This window comes from Oncorhynchus masou, chromosome 21 (genome assembly GCF_036934945.1).
Source record: "Oncorhynchus masou masou isolate Uvic2021 chromosome 21, UVic_Omas_1.1, whole genome shotgun sequence".
Classification (NCBI taxonomy): domain Eukaryota; kingdom Metazoa; phylum Chordata; class Actinopteri; order Salmoniformes; family Salmonidae; genus Oncorhynchus; species Oncorhynchus masou.
The window spans coordinates 10,027,735-10,050,685 of NC_088232.1; the positions used below are offsets into that span (position 1 = coordinate 10,027,735).

General features: G+C 43.5%; 1 protein-coding gene across 3 annotated transcripts; it reads left to right on the forward strand.

The window, feature by feature from the left end:
• Window positions 1-8,100: 8,100 nt before the first annotated feature.
• On the forward strand, window positions 8,101-16,274 carry LOC135507789 (G-protein coupled receptor 83-like). Of its 3 annotated transcripts, none has more exons than XM_064927448.1 (4): window positions 8,101-8,657; window positions 9,071-9,196; window positions 9,926-10,059; window positions 10,540-16,274. In XM_064927448.1, the coding sequence occupies exons 1-4, from the start codon at window positions 8,220-8,222 to the stop codon at window positions 11,240-11,242; spliced, it is 1,401 nt and encodes a 466-aa protein (XP_064783520.1). In that variant the 5' UTR covers window positions 8,101-8,219; the 3' UTR covers window positions 11,243-16,274. The 3 variants fall into 3 exon arrangements, with proteins under 3 accessions (XP_064783520.1, XP_064783521.1, XP_064783522.1); XM_064927449.1 differs by having other exon boundaries at window positions 8,101-8,543; XM_064927450.1 differs by having other exon boundaries at window positions 8,101-8,438.
• Window positions 16,275-22,951: the final 6,677 nt, after the last annotated feature.

Sequence of the window (22,951 nt, forward strand, 5' to 3'; positions counted from 1 at the left end):
AAAGGTTGGATGGAAACCTGGTTGGTGAAATAGATTATGCAACAATTGAAGTGGAAATACATTTACAGTATCACGTATATATAATAACTACCATGTCGAAGTAGGCTAAACCTGAAGTCACCCGACAATATTTTAAGTTTTTCTACCACCAAGACTTGAAGAAGCATGCAGAGTTTACGGGCAGATAAATAAATTATGATTAACTTTTTTGGGGGACATAAAAGACTGTAAAAACACCAGCAAATCAGACTGACTGGGTGAATCCATGTGAAAGCAATGATCCCTTATTGAAGTCACTTGAATCCACTTCAATCAGTGTAGATGAAGGGTAGGAGACCGGTTAAATAAGGATTGTTTAACTGGAATGGCACACTGTCTCTCTGACAGACGGTATTTAACACTTTACGTGTGTGTGGGTGTGCTGTCTCAACAATAATAAATGGGTAGCCAATTAATCTTGCAGATTTAATTGTGATTCGCTATCAAGTCCTCTGCCAAGGGGTGGAGACTATCTTTGAATTTTTATGAAATTGCATTTGAATAATTCAGAATCGTTCTAAGGAGCGAGAGAGAAAAACTGAGCTGGACTTCCAACCTCCTGGCATATTAAGACATATTTCCCTCCGATTACACAGACCCACAAAGAATTCGAAAAAACAAATCAAACGTTGATCAACTCTCATATATATTGGGTGAAATACCACAGTGTGCCATCGCAGCAGCAATATTTGTGACCCGTTGCCTCAAGAAAAGGGCAACCATTGAAGAAAAAAACACCATTGTAAATACAACCCATATTTATGTTTATTTATTTGTTCCCTTTTTTTGCATTGATTGCCTTTCAGTCCACCACACTACCGCAACTGTGGTGAAATGTGACAGAGCTTGAACTTGTTCTGTTTTCTCACAAAATCGCCTGTAGCCTCTGAACTATTCTGACCTACCAAGCAAAAGGCAGTAACTACTCATAGCGTGGAACTGAGAAGAATGGCTACAACGTTTTTTCATTGTCCAGCCAAATGAATTCAAGGGAAATCGTTGGAGATGTAGTGATCTGTTGTCTTACTATGAGTTAATGTTTTATTCATATTGACCCTGACCTCTGACATGACCTTTGACCCTTAAACAGCTGTTACTGCCTTCTTTCTTGGCATGATATGTTACAAATTGCAGGGTAATATCAAAGAAAGAGCCGAATCTGACATTATCATTTGGTAGTGTATTATACTTCTCACTTATGCTATTAGTAGAAGAGCAGTGTAATTACTGATAGTGTAACAGAGTTGAAACTGCATCCTTTGTGTGTCTTCCACTAAGATAACAGTTGCATTTTCATAGAGATGTAGGTTCTACCTCATTCACATTACATACTGTGTTTTCCAAGTAGACCATGTCTTGTTATAAGAATAGATGTAAAAAGCAGCACTGCTATTGTTTGAATGACATTAAATGATTACATATCTTGAAGTATGACATAGGGTAAAACAAATTATAAAATGCAAATTATGCAATTATTTGTATATATATTTTTTATGACACTTACATAGACAATTTTGAATAAATAACAGCTTTTAGAATACATTTGAAACATATTTACATTTTCATATTCATAAGAGGACACAAATGACATTTAGCTACAATTGATAAATGCTGAAAAGTATCATATTCATTTCATTTTTAAGTAAAACGTCAGTGCTCTTCCATACCACATTCCTCAGCAATGCTGTTCACAGCCAAGGCATTCCGGAACTGCCTTCGATTTGCAGGCATCAGAGGACACAGCTTGAGGATAAAGGGAAGCACAGCCGAGAGCTGTCCAGTGACACGAGCCTACCAGACGCGCTAAACTACTTCTATGTTCGCTTCGAGGCAAATGACACTGAAACATGCATGAGAGCACCAGCTGTTCTGGATGACTGTGTGATCACGCTCTCCGCAGCCGATGTGAGTAAGACCTTTAGGACAACAATGACAACAACCTCTCCCTCAACGGGATCAAGACAAAGGAGATGATTGTGAACTACAGGAAAAGGAGGACCGAGCACATCCCCATTCTCATTGACGGGGCTGTAGTGGAGCAGATTGAGCACTTCAAGTTTCTTGGTATCCACATCACCAACATACTAATATGGTCCAAGCACGCCAAGACAGTCGTGAAGAGGGCACTACAAAACCCAAAACCTCAGGAGACTTAAAAGATTTGGCATGGGTCCTCAGATCCTCAAAAGTTTCTACAGCTGCACCATCGAGAGCATCCTGACGGGTTGCATCACTGCCTGGTATGGCAACTACAGTACATCACTGGGGTCAAGCTTCCTGCCATCCAGAACCTCTATACCAGCCGGTGTCAGAGGAAGGCCCTAAAAAGTCTAAGTCAAGTCTAGGTCCAAAATACCTCTAAACAGCTTCTACCCCAAGCCATAAGACTTCTGAACATCTAATCAAATGGCTACCCAGACTGTTTGCAATGCCCCCCCCCCACCCCACCCACTCACTCCTTTAAGCCACTGCTACTCTCTGTTAATATCTATGCATAGCATAATAACTCTACCAACATCTACATATTACCTCAATTACCTGGACTAACCGGTGCCCCTGCATATTGACTCACTTTTCTTATTTTACTGCTGCTCTTTCATTACTCGTTCCTTTTATTTCTTATTCTTATTCATCATTTTTTTAACTGCATGGTTGGTTAGGGGCTCGAAAGCATTTCACTGTAAGGTTGTTGTACCCGGCGCATGTGACTATTATTTTATTTGATGTTCAGCTTCTTGGACTCTTATAGCCCTATTGCTTATTTAGATTGCATGGGTGGACATTGACAGGGTTAAAACCTCGTATTGACGTGGTTGTACAGTCCTAATGCACCCTCACTTGGCAACTTTGATCTCCAAAAATACTATAATTATCTACGACAGATGGATTGGTGGAAGTCATTTTGGCAAAACATTTTCTTCCCACATTCGTGTAATGATGGAACCAAAGATGACACATTGAGCACACATTTGGCATGCCAAAGCTCGTTGTGCTATTTACATACGCCACCAATAAAGGTGATGGATACAATTTGGGATTTTAACTTTCCTGACCGGGACAGTCACTCAATACTGGAATATAAAAGAAAACAAGATGCCCTGAACATGTGAGTAGATATATTATTAATGAGGTAGCAATGCTGTATGTGCTCATCCGGAAAACGAGGGTGTGTGGCCTTTGGCAATTCAGTATGGGGTGCACGATGTAGATTTATCTCAGTTCAATCATGTCAACAGTGGAAATGAGCAGAATAGTACATATAATTTCCCACCAGCATCACTCGCCTTTCAGATAGCTTGTTGAAGCATATTATTAATATCCTTCACACACTCTTGCGTTGCAGGAAGCAAACAACACGTTGTTCCACACACTGCTTGTGATGCTCCAAAACAGTTTTTGATGAGAGTCTGAGTGAACAAAGGAAAAGATAAGGACAACAGAGGACGAGAGGAAGCGAAGGATGATGAAAGAAGACAAGTGTATGACTCACCAGTAGAACCTGTTCAAATGATCGTGAACCAACTGCCATTTTTGGCCAAAGTTCAAGGAGGCGTACAACTGAGAAGAAGAACATACAAAAGAGAAAGGAATACGTCATCTCTCCCACGTCTTATTCGACTAGTAGTTGTTCTGAAACTTTTATTGCTTGCCTACATTTTATCCCCCCCCATCTAACTTCCTTAATTTTGTCACTAGAGTCAAATACTTTCTGTGGCACACATCAGAGTCAAATACTTTCTATAGAACAAACTTCACGTCAGCATAGGCAACCAAATGAATAATGAATGTATGTGTGCTATATTAAAACAGAGGAGGGAGTAAAATGTAGGCAAGCAATAAACATTTCAGAACAACGACTAGTCGAATAAGACGTGGGAGAGATGACGTATTTTGGCAAAGAGATGTATATATAGACTAATACACTTGAAACAAATAGCCAAACCGAAAACTGCAGACATTACTAGGTCCTCCCCCACGATCAAATACTTGCCTGCTGAAATTCTCCCCTCCTTTTATCTTGGGACTGCAAGGCCTGACACACTTCAGAATCATTTTTGGTTACCTATCATGCCCTCCGATGTGCGCCACAGGAATTATTAGACTCTAGTCACAAAAGGAAGTGGTTATTTCAGCAATAATAGTTTTCAGAGCCCTCTACTGTTCTCTCTACCCATCTCTCAATCCCCCATCCCATCGTGCTTTTCCCTCATTTTTTTTTACACTTTTTCTGTTTTAGTTTTTAAGAATGTAGGTACAATAGTAATAATAAAATAATAATAACCGTAATAAAACTAAAATATGTACTCTGGGCGAAAAAAAAAGAAAGTTCAAATATATAAGTCCACATGAGTGCATATTCATAATCACAGTAAACTGTTAAAATAATGTTTTTTTATAATAATATAATAAACACAACTACTGAATGTGTCTCCATGAAGAGTCCCCTCCCCAATAGGCCCCTTCTCCCTCAATAGGACAACCCCAGCACCTCCACCATCCCCATCAACCTCCCCCCCACGCCTTAACCACAAAACACAATAATGATATTAGAAATGTAAAAATAAATATTTACCAAATATATACCAAGATATATATATATGTGTGTGATGGATATATATACACATACATACACATGTTCACATATTCACAGGACACTCAGCGTATCTCTTATCTCTTTTCCTACATCAGATATGCAGGTGACATTTCCACCTGGATGATGGCACATAATCAGCAAGATGGTGATGCTCTTCATCCGAGGGAATGCCTGCCTCGTCTCAGATGTTAGATAATACGAGATGATCACATGTCATTTACTTTCCAGCCCTTGTCAGCTCCAGATTTGACTACTTGCTGGAATCCCTGCACTCTCAGATTCCCCTCTGTTATTTATCTCTATATTGTAATCAATAAAGTGTTTCAAAATGCTGTACTTATATTAACATGTATGTTCAGATCATCTCTGAGAGAGAAGGGGTGTAGTATCTCCAGATGGACGTGTGGTACCCTTCCTCATCCATGCCAACAAGATGTTTCTTCTTGAGGGCTCTTTGCCTTGAAAGTAAGTATGAGAGTATAAGTAATGTACAATTGACCTACTGAAAGTATACTGACTAAAAGGCAAAACAGAACTGTACAATTATATTATAGCTGTGACGTTGTATACTTGCAAATTGGAATCTTAAATGTAACATAATTTGGTTGGGGAAAACTGAAATACAGGTATATTCAATTTCTAATTTCAGAAATTGTAGATAAAAAAACAAACATTTATATGGAACTTTCAAGGTTATCTTTGATCCAACTTCTGACTAGATGGCTACTAAAACACATGTATTTAAATAATTATGTTATAAGAAACCTATACTATTCCCTTGTTCCCTGTTTGCGCAGAAAAATACATGTAAAGATGTATAGACTACTTAAAATTATGTTTTTCTAGATGACCTGAGCCAACTGTGCCACTTCTCTGGTTGAGGTGGACAATAATGAGGAAGACACTAATTGGATAATTGCTTGTTTCCTTCTAAAAGGCACATTTTTAGGAGTACGAATTTGTATAAGCAGTAGTATTTCTAGGGGTAGCATAATCCGCTTTGTCTGATAATGAAAAAGATTGTAATTCAAGAAAATGTATTTAATGTTTTAAATATATGAACATTTTTCATCATACATTTCAGATTGATTGTGACCGCTGCCCACGATGGTTCCACCAGTCCTGTATAAAAGCCATCTCATCATTGGAGGATTATGTCTGCGCTGCCTGTCAGGACGAGGTTAGGCTTGAGGTCCAGGCGACGGTATCACCTGGAAAACTTTCCATAAAAAGTGGACTAAATGTTCAGTCGAGCTGTTGCAGCTTTCCAATATTTCGGATTTCGTCAGGCAAGAAAATAGCCTTGCCCAAAATACTTTCTATAGAACAAACTTCACGTCAGCATAGGCAACCGAAATGAATAATGCATGTATGTGTGTTATATTAAACATAGAGGAGGGAGTCAAATGTAAGCAAGCAATAAACATTTCAGAACAACTGCTAAGTGAATGGGAGAGATGACGAATTTTGGCAGATTTATTTATAGACTAATACACTTGAAACAAATAGCCAAACCGAAAACTGCAGACATTATCAGCGCCTCCCGGCTATCAAACCGACATAAATAATATCATGAAACGCAGCCGAACATGATCAGAAATCTCAACTAGCAAGCAAGTCGCAACAATGAAGAATGTAGTGCGTGTGCGTTCACGCGAAGAGGAGGAGGGGGGGGAATTCTGTCAGGGGGCAGCTTTTCGGCACAACGCCTATTCCAGTTGTGTGGAAGAGAGAGATTTAGAGCGAGACAGTACACCTGGTCCATGCAATGTGTCTGTATGCGTCTCATGTGGTACACGTTCACGCACTTCTCAAGCTGCTTCAGCGTGTGCATGCATGTGTTGGTGTGATGTAAGTGTTAATGGCTCAGTGACAGACTAAGGTTTGAGTCAAATGGCTGGGCTTTTCATGAGCAGGTAGTTGTATCAGACGCTTCCCTTAATGCACCAGTTCAGTTCGCAACCTCAGTTCATCTCAGTTCAGTTATATCACATATTTCAGTTAGTTATTTCAGACACCAGTTATATCAGATACCACAGTTCTTTATATCAGATACCAGTTTGATATATCAGATATTCAGTTATATCTGATACCCCGTTAGTTGTACCATATATCTCAGTTATAACAAATACTTCCGTTTGTTATATCAGATACCTCAGTTCGTTATTTTAGACATCTAAGTAAAGCTATATCACATATCTCAATAATATAACAGCCTTGGACCAGATACCTTTGATTCAATACATTAAAGTTGAAACTATAAGCAAATGTAATTCGATCTCAGGCTAAAACATAGGCAAATCAAAGTGTCAAAAATATTCACAAAACACAAAACAGAAAACTCCACTCAGTGCAACATCCTATCATGCTTGAATCTATGTTATACTTCCAAGGACAACTTTTGACCGGGAAAACGTAAAGATCTGGTCGAAACATTGTTATAAAAAAAACACACACGGGAAATATCTGGCAGTGTGCTTCATGTTCTATTTTGATTGTGTGTGTGTGTGTGTGTGTGTGTGTGTGTGCTCTCAGAAATATGTATAAAACTTGATGGAATACACTTTTACTTGCATGTTTGGGAATTAAAGAACAAACTGTCCCTAAATTTCTATAATCAGATCCAACATTCGATGGCGCAAGAGGGATCCCCTCTTGCCTTGCCGTTTCAAAATACTGTATGCATGTGCAAACAAACATCGTATAATGAGCTGATAATCTCAGTCTTAAATGCATAGGTATCTCTCTTTCTCTCTCAAAGTCAGTCTTTCTCTCTGTTAGTTATATTAGATACCAGTTTCATGTCTGTCTGTCTTACTCTCGTCATTCTTTTCATGTGTCCCGTTGAGATTTAATTAACGAAAGATGCAAAGGGTCCCTGCACCAAGGGGTAGCGTCATAAATTACCGTGCTACAAATAAGATACAGTAACCCTCAAATCAACAGCGATATACAAAATGATTTTCACATAACAGTGCTGTACCTCATTGATCATTGTAAAATTAAACATTTAAGCATTCATACTTCGATTTCTCTCTCTCCCTTCTGTCCCACTTCCCTCCACCTCTCTCTATCTCTGTGCTTCGCTCCTTTTCTCTCTCTCCCTTCTGTCCCACTTCCCTCCACCTCTCTCTATCTCTGTGCTTCGCTCCTTTTCTCTCTCTCCCTTCTGTCCCACTTCCCTCCACCTCTCTCTATCTCTGTGCTTCGCTCCTTTTCTCTCTCCCTTCTGTCCCACTTCCCTCCACCTCTCTCTATCTCTGTGCTTCGCTCCTTTTCTCTCTCTCCCTTCTGTCCCAATTCCCTCCACCTCTCTCTATCTCTGTGCTTCGCTCCTTTTCTCTCAGCGTGAACAAATAAAAGCATTGAGCCGCTAATATCTGACAGACCCACACACACACGCACACTGCGCGCGCATACACGCATGGGTTTAAAAGTGCTGCCAACACACCGTTCGCATCACATCTTCTCAAGTATCTGCGCAGAGAAAGCAATGTCCCCCTCTCCTCACGCCGCAACTGATACGCGAGAGGGAGACTGATGATTGGACGTCCAGTGCTTATCTTTATAACCCTCCCCAGCAGACATGCGAGTTGCGTGTCTGTGGCTGTCTCTCACCTATTTGGTCACCAGCCTCGACGGGTTGGGGGCACGGGAATACAACAACTCAACCATTTTCGGTGGGGGTCTATTTGTGGATGCAGAAGGGCTGCTGAACCTGTCAGCTCCGTATACGCCCAACCGGACAAATGCCTTCTCGCTTGACCTGGACGACGGCACGCTCGCGGACTGGCGCTCCATGGCAGTTAAGAATTGCTACGGTGGAGAGTCCCATAACCGGACCGTGAAATCCCTACTGGTCCTGGCTTACTCGTTCATCATTGTCATCTCGCTGTTCGGAAACACGCTGGTGTGCCATGTGGTGATCAAGAACAAGCGGATGCACTCCGCCACGAGTCTGTTCATCATTAACCTCGCAGTGGCAGACATTCTTATAACGCTGCTCAACATGCCCTTTACTTTGGTGCGAATCGGACCGGGGACATAACAACCTCGCTACTGTCTATGGGCACAGGCACAACAAATATCACTGTACACAAATGACTACACACACGCACACGCACACGCACACGCACACAAGAGCGTCTTTGAAATCTTGCGGTATAAAAATGATATCCATTATTTTTTTTTACATTTTTCATCATGGTAGATCAGTGATTATCTCCGGAAAGTGGAAGAACGCGTGGTTTTTTTTAAATACATTTGAACCAATTTTCCACAGGTGGTTTGGATGATGAGAGTGCTTGCAGTGAGGGGGATATGTTCGTGTTTAATCGTTCTATTTAGCACGTATGGATAGGAAGGCTCCAGCTTTTCATCACTCATTCATGCCAGTATAAAACAGCATTGTCAACATACCTGTGTGGTCTCCCTCAGGTCCGTTTTGTGAATAGCAGCTGGTGGTTCGGGAAGAGAATGTGCCACATCAGCCGGTTCGTCCAGTATTGCTCCCTGCACGTATCCACACTCACGCTCACGGCAATCGCACTGGACAGACGCCAGGTAGGCTAACTGTCATGCATACAATCGGTGAATATCGTGAATGTCGTGTGTGTGCTTCATCTAATTAAAGGGTTGCAGTTTGCTTAACCTAGTAAAATAAAAGCTGTAAAGGAAAGCTGTAAGGAAAGCGTCAGCACTCGAAAGCGCTGGGGGGAGCTGTCCACGCGGTAGTGCTGAAAGTGCCTTAGCTCAAGAGGTTTCTCAAATTGACTCGCTAATTGACAGCTTGTAACCAGTGAATCACCAATCACCAGGCCTGACAGTTTGAGACCGGCAACAAAAGCCAACTATTCTTCTGTTTTGTCCTTTTAGAAATATATATTTTTGGGGTATAGGTCTTTTTCAATGGAGCGTGACAGTAAATTATTGGTTTATTGCCACAGTTTGTGGGACAAGGCAGCTTCCAAGCTATAGGGACAAGTATGTTATTTTCTGCCATCTGCTGTAGTCTATCCTTTCAATTGAAATAATATTTGACGGTATTCACATTCAGTTGTTTTTCATAGAGTTGTCTTGTATATGAGTCTCCTATGTATTTATGAGCTACAGAGCTCAAGCTGAGTTTGAGTGCAATTTTTATCTCAAACTAAAAGTGTGGTTTGTAAGGGAGGAGTGTGGAACAGAGAACTGCAGCAGGTGTGTGTAATGGAGTGTGTGGCATGGAGAATGTGTGCGGCCTGGTGTGTATAATGTGGCCTGATAAAAACACTTGTGTGTGTGTGTGAACAGGTCATTCTCCACCCTCTGAGGCCCCGCATGTCCCCGGCTCGCGGTGTTGTGTGTGTGATTCTTATCTGGGTCATGGCCAGCTGCTTCTCCTTGCCTCATGCCATCTACCAGGAGCTCCTAACCTTCGTGTACAGGTACACACACACACACACACACACACACACACACACACACACACACACACACACACACACACACACACACACACACACCTTCGTGTACAGATAACCACTCACACACACTAAATTGATAGAACAAACACTTCACCTTTGTGTACACAATAACCACCAGGTATTGGTCTTTTCTCACAGTTCTCTCTTCCCTCCAGCCTCTCCCTATATTTATAATTAGATGTTTTGTTTAGGGGTTTCCAATGTTGTTGCTGTTTCTCTTGTTGACTTTTCATGACTGTATTCTTCTCTGTGCTATACTCATAGCTGGTTATGTGCTCTCTCTCTCTATCGTCCTCCAATCTCCTTCTCACTCTCCCCTATCTTTCCCCCTCCTTCTCACTCTCCCCTATCTTTTCCCCTCCTTCTCACTCTCCCCTATCTTCACCTCCTTCTCACTCTCCCCTATCTTCACCTTCTCACTCCCTCTCCATTTTCTCTCAGTAAGGAGAAGGTGCGCAGCCTTTGTGTCCCCGACTTCCCCGAGCCCTCTGACATCTATTGGCAGTGCATTGACCTCCTCACCTTCATCCTCCTCTACGTCCTACCCCTCCTCATCATCACCGCCGCCTACTCAACCGTGGCACGCCGCCTGTGGCGCCGTAATGCTATCGGGGACACCACCACTGCGCAGTTCGCTGTGCAGCGGCGGAAGCGGCGGCGCACCCTGGCTATGTTGTTGGTGGTTGTTGGGGTGTTCGCGGTATGCTGGTTCCCTCTGAACTGCTACGTGGTGCTTCTCTCCAGCCAGGCCATTCAGTCATCCAATGCCTTGTATTTCTGTTTTCATTGGCTGGCGATGAGCTCGACGTGTTACAATCCCTTCATCTACTGTTGTCTGAACCCCGCCTTCCGCCAGGAGCTAAGGCTACTGTTGGGCATGTGCAGGAGGAGGGGATGTGGAGGGGTGGGGCCGGTGCTGGTGGCTCCACCCTCCTGCGCACTCTGCCACAGAGCCGCCTGGCCAGAGAGCCGCACCTGTTCTCGGCCGAGTCATGTCTCTTCACACCCGAGCCGCGCCTCCTCTCGGCCAAGCCACTTCTCGTCATCTCACCAGCTTCCTAAAGACAGGCATGTCCTTTTCTCTGCTAGACATGCCAATAAAACAGACATCCTATCAGTGGAGCCTATAGTAGCTGTCAGTTAACTACCAGACTGCACTTGGGTTGGTATTGCGTGAATTTAATTATTATAATTTTTTTTTTACCTTTAACCAGGCAAGTCAGTTAAGAACAAATTCTTATTTTCAATGACGGCCTGGGAACAGTGGGTTCAGGGGCAGAACGACAGATTTGTACCTTGTCAGCTCGGGGGTTTGAACTCGCAACCTTCCGGTTACTAGTCCAACGCTCTAACCACTAGGCTACCCTGCCGCCCAAATGATTGAGTTTATTTGACAATTAAAGACATGTAAAGTTACTGCATTTGGTGTTGAGTCCTGTTGAAGGACTACGTTATTAGCTAAAGACAGTTGGGGCTCTAGAACAGGAAATGTATTATCTTTTAACTTTCATGACAGCGCCACCTTCGGGAAGAAAGGTTTCACATTGATGGGAACAGGGTGTGGTGAGGTCTGGCAACAAATGCAACACCCAAACGAACAACTACTCTGTTAGCACATATTGTGTACACTGAGTGTACAAAATATTAAGGACACTTTCCTAATATTGAGTTGCACCCCCCCCCCCCCTCCCTTTTGCCCTCAGAACAGCCTCAATTTGTCAGGGCATGGACTCTACAAGGTGTCGAAAGCGTTCCACAGGGATACTTGCCCGTGTTGACTTCAATACTTCCCACAGTTGTGTCAAGTAAGCTGTCAAGTTGGCTGTATATCCTTTCGGTGGTGGAACATTCTTGACACAGGTGGGAAACTGTTGAGCATGAAAAACCCAGCATCATTGCAGTTCTTCATACAAACCTGAGTGTCTGCTAACTACTACCGTACCCAGTTCAAAGGCACTTGTCTTTTGTCTTGCCCATATACCCTCCGAATGGCACACATACACAATCCATGTCTCAATTGTCTCAAGGCATAAAAATCCATCTTTAACCTGTCTCCTCCCCTTCATCTACACCGATTGAAGTGGATTTAACAAGTGACATCAACAAGGGATCATAGCTTTCCCCTGGATTCACCTGGTCAGTCTATGCCATGGAAAGAGCAGGTGTCCTTAATGTTTTGTACACTCAGTGTATATTAGCAGAACAGTATTGTCACGGCATAGACAGTTCTGCTTTTCCTCGGGACCGCGTTGCACCACATCTGTTGTAGTTTTTTTTGTAAATCTGCCTCTTCTTCTATTTCTTTTTGTTCTGTCTCTGGCTCGTTCTTCTGTCTCGCTTTTTGAAATAATTCACAGAGAATTATATCAATCATTGGACTTCAAAAGGCAGAGACAGCACCTTGAAGTTTTTCCGTTTCAACAGTTGCGGTTTATTCCATACTCCATTCCTACTCCATTCCTACAAAAAGTCATAATGTCTTCATTCCCACTGATTGACCATGTCTCGCCCACTGGACACAATTTCTTAGGTGTTGAGGATCCCTGACATCTTTTTAATGAAGATAGAACTTTCTAACCCGTGGGAAATCTTGACTGTGAGCTCAATATTCTGCTCCCCGAGTTTCACCGCTGCTGCCGGGGAGTTGCAGGAAGGAGAGGGGCTGATGGAGCTAGAGTTTGAAGGAACAATCTGTAACTTTCAGAAGAATGTGCTATCCCTGCACTCTTGTATACATACTGTGGCGGTGGGTCTCGCTTGGCAAATGTAACCGAAGGTTACACACAGAATTGAAGTAACTCTGTAGCAGGTTCTGTACATTTGCCAAGATCCACTCCTAAAGTTTACTACGAACAAGTGTAGGGGAAACACTTTTAACCTCTGACTGTAAATGAAAGTAGCAGATCGGACCTTTAACAACTGATTTAGTTCAGGTCCATGGGAAAGAAGAATGTTATGGAGGTGGGGTGAAGATTATTTTGCTCCAGATGTTTCCTCCCTACATCTGCTGGCAGTCCCTGTGTAAGATACATGTTGAAACATGGACAGCTGATTGCACATGTGGTGGTAGCTATTAGAGATATTCTCTTGTACCTTTGTGGCTCCCGAAAATGTGAACCACGTCATTGCGGTCTCTCGCTCTGCTGTGTGTGATTTCTGCTAGCTGTCACTCAAATGGCGAGGGGCTGAAGCTCATTGGCCAAAACTCTAATTGCTAGGGGGCTGGCTCACCTGGGGGTAAATGTAAGGAAAATGCCACTACACAGCTTCCTGAAAACAGTCCCTTTCAACCTAGGGATTTTGTGGCTAATTGACATAAATAATCTATGAGCAGAATTGATATTTTATGTACTGTATGTATACATATTGACACATCCAGCCCAAAGTGGGAGGTTAAAAAAAGACTACAAATACTAGTTGCCAAAGTACCAAAGCATAAATATGCATTCAGTTGGATAAATAAATGAAAGTTACAGACCAAACCTTTTAATAACTGATTGAGTTCAGGACTGTGCAAAATAAGAAAGTGGTACACTATACTTGACAGAAGGAACCCTATAGGCCTGGTCGAAAATAGGGCACTAAGGGGGAATAGGGTGCCATTTGGGACCCTTCCTATAAACGAGAAGGCTACTGCTTGAATGCTTCGTTATACATTAGCTTGTTGGAAATTAGGCACTCAGTAACCTTGTCCGCAGGCACAATTACAGAGGGAGCCGGCTGGTGGACAAGATGCGGCCCTCAGAGTCAAAGGGTTCTGTGATGCGGTTGGTGGTACTGTTAACCAGACCGTGGATACAATTGTATTTGTTTTCTTTAAAACACTTTATATCCATTTCATTTAGCTGACCAAGAGTGCCAGGTGGGTGGGGTTTGCACTTTTGGGACTATTCTGTTGTAGGGCAAGCTAAAAATCAAGCGCACTTAAAGTATGTGAAATAAAACAAGTTCCTCTTTCACCAAGACCTGATGGTGATTTGAACATGTCTGTGTTAATGTTTTGTTCTTAATTCATTTGAATGGTGAGCAGACCAGTGGTGAAGAGTGTGAGTGTCTGTGACACGATGCTCACGTGTACAGACGACAATGATGGTTTAAACCTGACATTTCAACATGCTTGTGTTGATGTTTGGTTTCATTAAAGTTGTTCTTGTTTTGAATGTTGATGCCAGGGTATGATGTTAGATGGTGGTAACAGCAGGCATGAGCATCTGTAATATTATGGTTTTGTGATGTAAATGTGACGTGGGATCTTAATTGTGAATTCTCCCTCTCTCTATCTGTGCTTTCTGAGATCCATTGCCTTAACTCATAGTGCACATAAACTCAGCAAAAAAAGAAATGTACTCTCACTGTCAACTGTGTTTATTTTCAGCAAACTTAACATGTGTAAATATGTGTATGAACATAACAAGATTAAACAACTGAGACATAAACTGAACAAGTTCCACAGACATGTGACTAACAGAAATGGAATAATGTATCCCTGAACAAAGGGGAGGTCAGTATCTGGTGTGGCCACCAGCTGCATGAAGTACTGCAGCGCATCTCCTCCTCATGGACTGCACCAGATTTGCCAGGTCTTGCTGTGAGATGTTACCCCACTCTTCCACCAAGGCACCTGCAAGTTCCCGGACATTTCTGGGGGGAATGGCCCTAGCCCTCACCCTCTGATCCAACAGGTCCCAGACGTGCTCAATGGGATTGAAAGCCAGGCTCTTCGCTGGCCATGGCAGAACACTGACATTCCTGTCTTGCAGGAAATTACGCACAGAACGAGCAGCATGGCTGTTGGCGTTGTCATGCTGGAGGGTCATGTCAGGATGAGCCTGCAGGAAGGGTACCACATGAGGGAGGAGGATGTCTTCCCTATAATGCAAAGCATTGAGATTGCCTGCAATGACAACTAGCTTAGTCCGATGATACTATGACACACCGCCCCAGACCATGACGGACCCTCCACCTCCAAATCGATCCCGCTCCAGATTACAAGCCTCGGTGTTAGGCTCATTCCTTTGACAATAAACGTGAATCCGACCATCACCCATGGTGAGACAAAACCGCGACTCGTCAGTGAAGAGCACTTTTGCCAGTCCTGTCTGGTCCAGCGACGGTGGGTTTGTGCCCATTGGCAACGTTGATGCTGGTGATGTCTGGTGAGGACCTTCCTTACAACAGGCCTATTAGCCCTCAGTCCAGCTTCTCTCAGCCTATTGCGGATAGTCAGCACTGATGGAGGGATTGTGCGTTCCTGATGTAACTCGGGCAGTTGTTGTTGCCATCCTGTACCTGTCCTGCAGGTGTGATGTCCGGATGTACCGATCTTGTGCGGGTGTTGTTACGCATGGTCTGCCACTGCGAGGATGGTCTGCCACTATCCATCCTGTCTCCCTGTAGCGCTGTCTTAAGCGTCTCACTGCACGGACATTGCAATTTATTGTCCTGGACAAATCTGCAGTCCTCATGCCTCCTTGCAGCATGCCTAAGGCACGTTCACGCAGATGAGTAGGGACCCTGGGCATCTTTCTTTTGGTGTTTTTCCAGAGTCAGTAGAAAGGCCTCTTTAGTGTCCTAAGTTTCCATAACTGTGACCTTAATTGCCTACCGTCTGTAAGCTGTTAGTGTCTTAATGACCGTTCTACAGGTGCATGTTCATGAATTGTTTATGGTTCAATGGGAAAGCATGGTAAACCGTGTTTAAACCCTTTACAGTGAAGTTTTGGGATTTTTACAAATTTGCTTAGAAAGACAGGGTCCTGAGAAAGAGATGTTTCTTTTTGATGTATACATTCCTTTCTCATAACACTACACTTTCCTTTTGAGATATTTATCAATTTGTTAATGAATTATGATTATCCACCAATGATTGTGTTATAGATGTCTGTGTTTGTAATATTACATCTAAGTGACTCAGAGTGTAAAATGTATATTTTTTGCTTTACATGGTCAGCCCTGCACCAGCCAGATTGTGTGTGTGTGTGTGTGTGTGTGTGTGCTGATGTTTGCATGTGTGGGTCGGTATTGCCAAAGGGCTTGAATAAAGTTTCTGTTCTGGTCTAGCTCTTTAGTAGTGGATTATGAGGCCGAGCAATTGGTCAATATGTTCATTATCCAACCCCCTTGTTGGTTTGAACTTTTTCTCTTTACAAAAGCCATTAAAGTATGCCATGTGACAACGACGGGTTGGTGTGATTCATAGATAACGGTATGGTTTTGTGCACTATCATTTCTGAACTCCCTTTCTACTTCCAGTAGGTAGGTAGGTGTGTGTGTGCGTGTGTGCGTGTGTGCGTGAGCGTGCAGGCAATCTTTCTGATCTCCCACTCGGCTACTATTCATAAGAGTGGGAGTCATTCTGTCGAGGGAACGTGAGGTCCAAGGTCAGTTACATAAATGAGTGCAGGGTATTTCATGTACGGCACATGAAACCCCTGAAAGATGGAGAAGTGGCGTCAAAGAAGCACAAATCTGTCTGATGACCTCAAAAGCAAGTCACAAAGTACTGTTGATTAACCTTCTCTGCCCCTTTACAATCAAAGTACACTTTTAAGATAGAGGTATTTACGAAAAATTGCATTTCTGTCCTGCCGTGACGAACAGGAGTGTTGACATTTACAATGCCTGCTAGGCTGCAATGCACATTCTATTCCAATTTTGGAGTCACACATTGTGGTTGTGGGAGTCAATTTCAGTTTCTGTTTGACGTGTATTCTGAACAAGTCCTCATAAAAATGTAATTACAGTGCTCCTCAGTGGAGCAGCGATCTTTGGCACTGCATCTCGGTGCTCGAGGCATCACTACAGACTCTGGTTTGATTCCAGGCTGTATCACAACCGGCTGTGATTGGGAGTCCCATAGGGTGACACACAATTGGCCCAGCGTCTTCCGGGTTAGGGTTTGACTGGAGTAGGCCGTCATTGTAAATAAGAATTTGTTCTTAACTGACTTGCCTGGATAAAAAAATACAAATCAAACAGTGCCTACGCAGTGAACGCATAACGTTCTGAGAACTATATGTTTCGTAGACCTTGGTACGAGCATGGTTGTCCCATGGTTATTTTGGATACAACCTTCCCATAACCTTTCCTACAGTTAAGAAACAATGTTCTTCTCAGGGAATTTCGGTACTTCTGCATAATATTTGTTTTTTCCAGTTTCATTTACATTGAAGTCATTTAGCAGACGCTCTTATCCAGAGCGACTTACAAATTGTTGAATTCACCTTCTGATATCAGATTCCTCATGGTTCTATTTAAAGTCATGTTCTCATAACGTTAAGACAACTTCCATTAAAACCACAAGAAAACATTAGTAACGTTCAAAGAACTTTATAAGAATATTATTTAAAAACATGTATATTTCGTTCTTGGCATCAACAGAACTCTCTCTGGCCTCTATCTTATTAAGTGTGTTGAGGTGTGATGTCCATGACCACTAACTGCCCACATTAATTTAATAAAAAAAATATATATACAGTGGGGAGAACAAGTATTTGATAACCTGCAAAATCGGCAGTGTCTTCTACTTACAAAGCATGTAGAGGTCTGTAATTTTTATCATAGGTACACTTCAACTGTGAGACGGAATCTTTTTAAGTAATTTTATAAATTACTGTTACAAACAAACCAGTTGATTGCAATGAAACAAACCAGTTGACTGCAATGAAAGCAAACATGACTGGAAAAGTCACGTTTTGTGTGGATTATTTACCCTCGAATGTGTCATCGAAAAAGGAATGAGACTGAATTCACGACACAAGCGGTTCACAAAATGTTCCGTGTTAGGCTATAAAAACGGATTTTATCAAACAAAAGATCATTCATTGTGTAACAATGAGCATTGGGATTGCAAACAAATGAAGATCGGCAAAGGTAAACGATTTATTTTAATGCAGTTTGTGATTTTGTTAGCCTGTGCTGGTTGAAATAGTTTTTTTTTATGGGGCTCTATCCTCAGATAATCACATCTATTCTTTCGCTTTTTTTAAATCTGACAACGCAGTTGGATTAGCAAGATTCTAAGCTTTCGATACATGTGAGACACTTGTATTTTCATGAATGTTTAATATGACTATTTATGTAGCGATCACCGTATGTTGTGGAATTTCAGCCCGCTACCGGGTTCCGTGCACAGAGAGGTTAAGAATCCCTCCTGTTCTCCACTCATTACCTGTATTAACTGCACCTGTTTGAACTCGTTACCTGTATAAAAGACACCTGTCCACACACTCAATCAGACTCCAACCTCTCCACAATGGCCAAGACTAGAGAGCTGTGTAAGGACATCAGGGATAAAATTGTAGACCTGCACAAGGCTGGGATGGGCTACAGGACAATAGGCAAGCAGCTTGGTGAGAAGCCAACAAATGTTGGCGCAATTATTAGAAAATGGAAGAAGTTCAAGATGACGGTCAATCACACTCGGTCTGGGGCTCCATTAAAGATCTCACCTCGTGGGGCATCAATGATCATGAGTGTTACGAATCCCTTTTGGCCCGACAGTCTAGGGAAGGATGGTAATGAGACCCGTAACATAACTCATACAAATTCTAATAGTGACAAAGTAAAAGTGAGAACGAAATAACTAAGACAACTGAAATCTACCGTCAAACTCAGGGTTTAATAATAAACACACGGTAATGGGGGGAGCAGGAAAAGGGGCTGAGCTGGACCCAAGGAAAGAAACAATAAGTATTCAAAAACACCCCTAAGCTAGACTAGCCTACTTTAACATCAGCTAACTAACTAACCAAAAATAGTGGGTGGTCCGCCCAGTTCTAACTAGTGTATTTAACAAAGTTTACCTACGAGTAGTGTATGCCCATGGGCGACTTGTCTTGGTTCCCCATTTTACCACCAGCAAACAAACAAACACCATAACCAAAAACAATACTCACAGGTGATGACAAAGTGCTATGGAGGTGCTCAAACAAAAGATAGCTCAATACATAAAGCGAGTGAAACAGAGAGCTCTACATACATGGCATTTACAGAGAGCTTAAGCTCTAGAGCAAACTACTGACAGGGTTTTTAAACCAAGGGAAAGGAACTGTGATTGGGTAGGAAACAGGAGGAGGTGTGTCTTCTGATTGGTGATTGGTGACTGATTGGGGCGTGAGGATTTTCACCTGTGAGGGGAGAAGGAGAGAAAAGAAACACACACACACAGGATACACACACAGGATAATTGTATCCATAACAATGAGGAAGGTGAGGGATCAGCCCAGAACTACACGACAGGACCTGGACATTGACCTGAAGAGAGCTGGGACCACAGTCTCAAAGAAAACCATTAGTACCACACTACGCCGTCTTGGATTAAAAGCGCACGCAAGGTCCCCCTGCTCAAGCCAGCACATGTCTAGGCCCATCTGAAGTTTGCCAATGGCCATATGGATGATCCAGAGGAGGAATGGGAGAAGGTCATGTGGTCTGATGAGACAAAAATAGAGCTTTTTGGTCTAAACTCCACTTGTCATGTTTGGAGGAAGAAGAAGGATGAGTACAACCCCAAGAACACCATCCCAACCGTGAAGCATGGAGGTGGAAACATCATTCTTTGGGGATGCTTTTCTGCAAATGGGACAGGACGACTGCACCGTATTGAGGGGAGGATGGATGGGGCCATGTATCGCAAGATCTTGGCCAACAACCTCCTTCCCTCAGTAAGAGCATTGAAGATGGGTCGTGGCTAAGTCTTCCAGCATGACAATGACCCGAAACATACAGCCAGGGCAACTAAGGAGTGGCTCCGTAAGAAGCATCTTAAGGTCCTGGAGTGGCCTAGCCTGTCTCCAGACCTGAACCCAATAGAAAATCTTTGGAGGGAGCTGAAAGTCCATATTGCCTAGCGACAGCCCCAAAACCTGAAGGATCTGGAGAAGGTCTGTGTGGAGGAGTGGGCCAAAATCCCTGCTGCAGTGTGTGCAAACCTGGTCAAGAATGATCTCTGTAATTGCAAACAAAGGTTTCTGTACCAAATATTAAGTTCTGCTTTTCTGATGTATCAAATACTTATGTCATGCAATAAAATGCAAATTAATTACTTAAAAATCATACAATGTGATTTTCTGGATTTTTGTTTTAGATTCCGTCTCTCACAGTTGAAGTGTACCTATAATAAAAATTATAGACCTTTACATGCTTTGTAAGTAGGAAAACCTGCAAAATTGGCAGTGTATCAAATACTTGTTCTCCCCACTGTATATATATTTCATCTTTATTTAACCAGGTAGGCCAGTTGAAAACAAGTGATGTGATCTTAATGAGTGCTTGTTTGCTTTTAGATTGGGTCAGTTTGAATAGACCAAAATTAACAGCTTGTATGAGTTACAAAAACATTGCATGGTAGCTCCATCCTGGTGATGCAGTCGACTAATTCTATGGATAGAGACCAGGCAGTCATTGGTTTGAATCTCACTGACAACATGCCACAATTAAAATAATGTTTTTTCATGATTAATGTCCATGTATCCTATGTGTGCTTGGAGTTCAAAACAGTGTACCCAAACTAAGCTAGAAGTATTAATGAATGCTATTGTCGTTCTTCTAACGTAGCTAGCCAGCTAGCCCCCGAATAGCAGCACTGTAGTAACTATTACAGTACAACGGTTTGTTTTGTTTGATCGTAGCTAGCTAGCTACATAGCCGTCTTTGTATCTAAGACAATTGTGTAGCCTAGAGCGATTTTCTAGGTTAGCCAGCCAGCTATTGTCGTTCTTTTAAAGTAACGGAACGCAATCAACCTTGCTAGCTAGCCAGCTAGCCCCCGAATAGCAGCACTGTAGAAACTATTACACTCGACGGAACGACTTGATTAGTGTAGTGTCAACATCGCAGCCACTACCAGCTAGCCTACTCCAGCAGTACTGTTTCATTTCAATCATTTTAGTCAATAAGATTCTTGCTACGTAAGCTTAACTTTCTGAACATTCGAGACGTGTAGTCCACTTGTCATTCCAATCTCCTTTGCATTAGCGTAGCCTCTTCTGTACCCTGTTAACTATGTGTCTATCTATCCCTGTTCTCTCCTCTCTGCACAGACCATACAAACGCTCCACACCGCGTGGCCGCGGCCACCCTAATCTGGTGGTCCCAGCGCGCACGACCCACGTGGAGTTCCTGGTCTCCGGTAGCCTCTGGAACTGCCGATCTGCGGCCAACAAGGCAGAGTTCATCTCAGCCTATGCCTCCCTCCAGTCCCTCGACTTCCTGGCACTGACGGAAACATGGATCACCACAGATAACACTGCTACTCCTACTGCTCTCTCTTCGTCCGCCCACGTGTTCTCGCACACCCCGAGAGCTTCTGGTCAGCGGGGTGGTGGCACCGGGATCCTCATCTCTCCCAAGTGGTCATTCTCTCTCTCTCCCTTACCCATCTATCTATCGCCTCCTTTGAATTCCATGCTGTCACAGTTACCAGCCCTTTCAAGCTTAACATTCTTATCATTTATCGCCCTCCAGGTTCCCTCGGAGAGTTCATCAATGAGCTTGATGCCTTGATAAGCTCCTTTCCTGAGGACGGCTCACCTCTCACAGTCCTGGGCGACTTTAACCTCCCCACGTCTACCTTTGACTCATTCCTCTCTGCCTCCTTCTTTCCACTCCTCTCCTCTTTTGACCTCACCCTCTCACCTTCCCCCCTACTCACAAGGCAGGCAATACGCTCGACCTCATCTTTACTAGATGCTGTTCTTCCACTAACCTCACTGCAACTCCCCTCCAAGTCTCCGACCACTACCTTGTATCCTTTTCCCTCTCGCTCTCATCCAACACTTCCCACACTGCCCCTACTCGGATGGTATCGCGCCGTCCCAACCTTCGCTCTCTCTCCCCCGCTACTCTTTCCTCTTCCATCCTTTCATCTCTTCCCTCTGCTCATACCTTCTCCAACCTTTCTCCTGACTCTGCCTCCTCAACCCTCCTCTCTTCCCTTTCTGCATCCTTTGACTCTCTATGTCCCCTATCCTCCAGGCCGGCTCGGTCCTCCCCTCCCGCTCCGTGGCTCGATGACTCATTGCGAGCTCACAGAACAGAGCTCCGGGCAGCCGAGCGGAAATGGAGGAAAACTCGCCTCCCTGCGGACCTGGCATCCTTTCACTCCCTCCTCTCTACATTTTCCTCCTCTGTCTCTGCTGCTAAAGCCACTTTCTACCACTCTAAATTCCAAGCATCTGCCTCTAACCCTAGGAAGCTCTTTGCCACCTTCTCCTCCCTCCTGAATCCTCCTCCCCCTCCCCCCTCCTCCCTCTCTGCAGATGACTTCGTCAACCATTTTGAAAAGAAGGTCGACGACATCCGATCCTCGTTTGCTAAGTCAAACGACACCGCTGGTTCTGCTCACACTGCCCTACCCTGTGCTCTGACCTCTTTCTCCCTCTCTCTCAGATGAAATCTCGCTTCTTGTGACGGCCGGCCGCCCAACAACCTGCCCGCTCGACCCTATCCCCTCCTCTCTCCTCCAGACCATTTCCGGGGACCTTCTCCCTTACCTCACCTCGCTCATCAACTCATCCCTGACCGCTGGCTACGTCCCTTCCGTCTTCAAGAGAGCGAGAGTTGCACCCCTTCTGAAGAAACCTACACTCGATCCCTCCGATGTCAACAACTACAGACCAGTATCCCTTCTTTCTTTTCTCTCCAAAACTCTTGAACGTGCCGTCCTTGGCCAGCTCTCCCGCTATCTCTCTCAGAATGACCTTCTTGATCCAAATCAGTCAGGTTTCAAGACTAGTCATTCAACTGAGACTGCTCTTCTCTGCATCACGGAGGCGCTCCGCACTGCTAAAGCTAACTCTCTCTCCTCTGCTCTCATCCTTCTAGACCTATCGGCTGCCTTCGATACTGTGAA

Excerpts from the sequence above, each read along its gene's own strand:
- LOC135507789 (XM_064927448.1), top strand. The coding sequence starts at position 8,220 with ATGCGAGTTGCGTGTCTGTGGCTGTCTCTCACCTATTTGGTCACCAGC. Across the intron at positions 8,658-9,070 it reads TCAACATGCCCTTTACTTTG|GTCCGTTTTGTGAATAGCAG; the intron begins GTGCGAATCGGA and ends GGTCTCCCTCAG. Across the intron at positions 9,197-9,925 it reads TCGCACTGGACAGACGCCAG|GTCATTCTCCACCCTCTGAG; the intron begins GTAGGCTAACTG and ends GTGTGTGAACAG.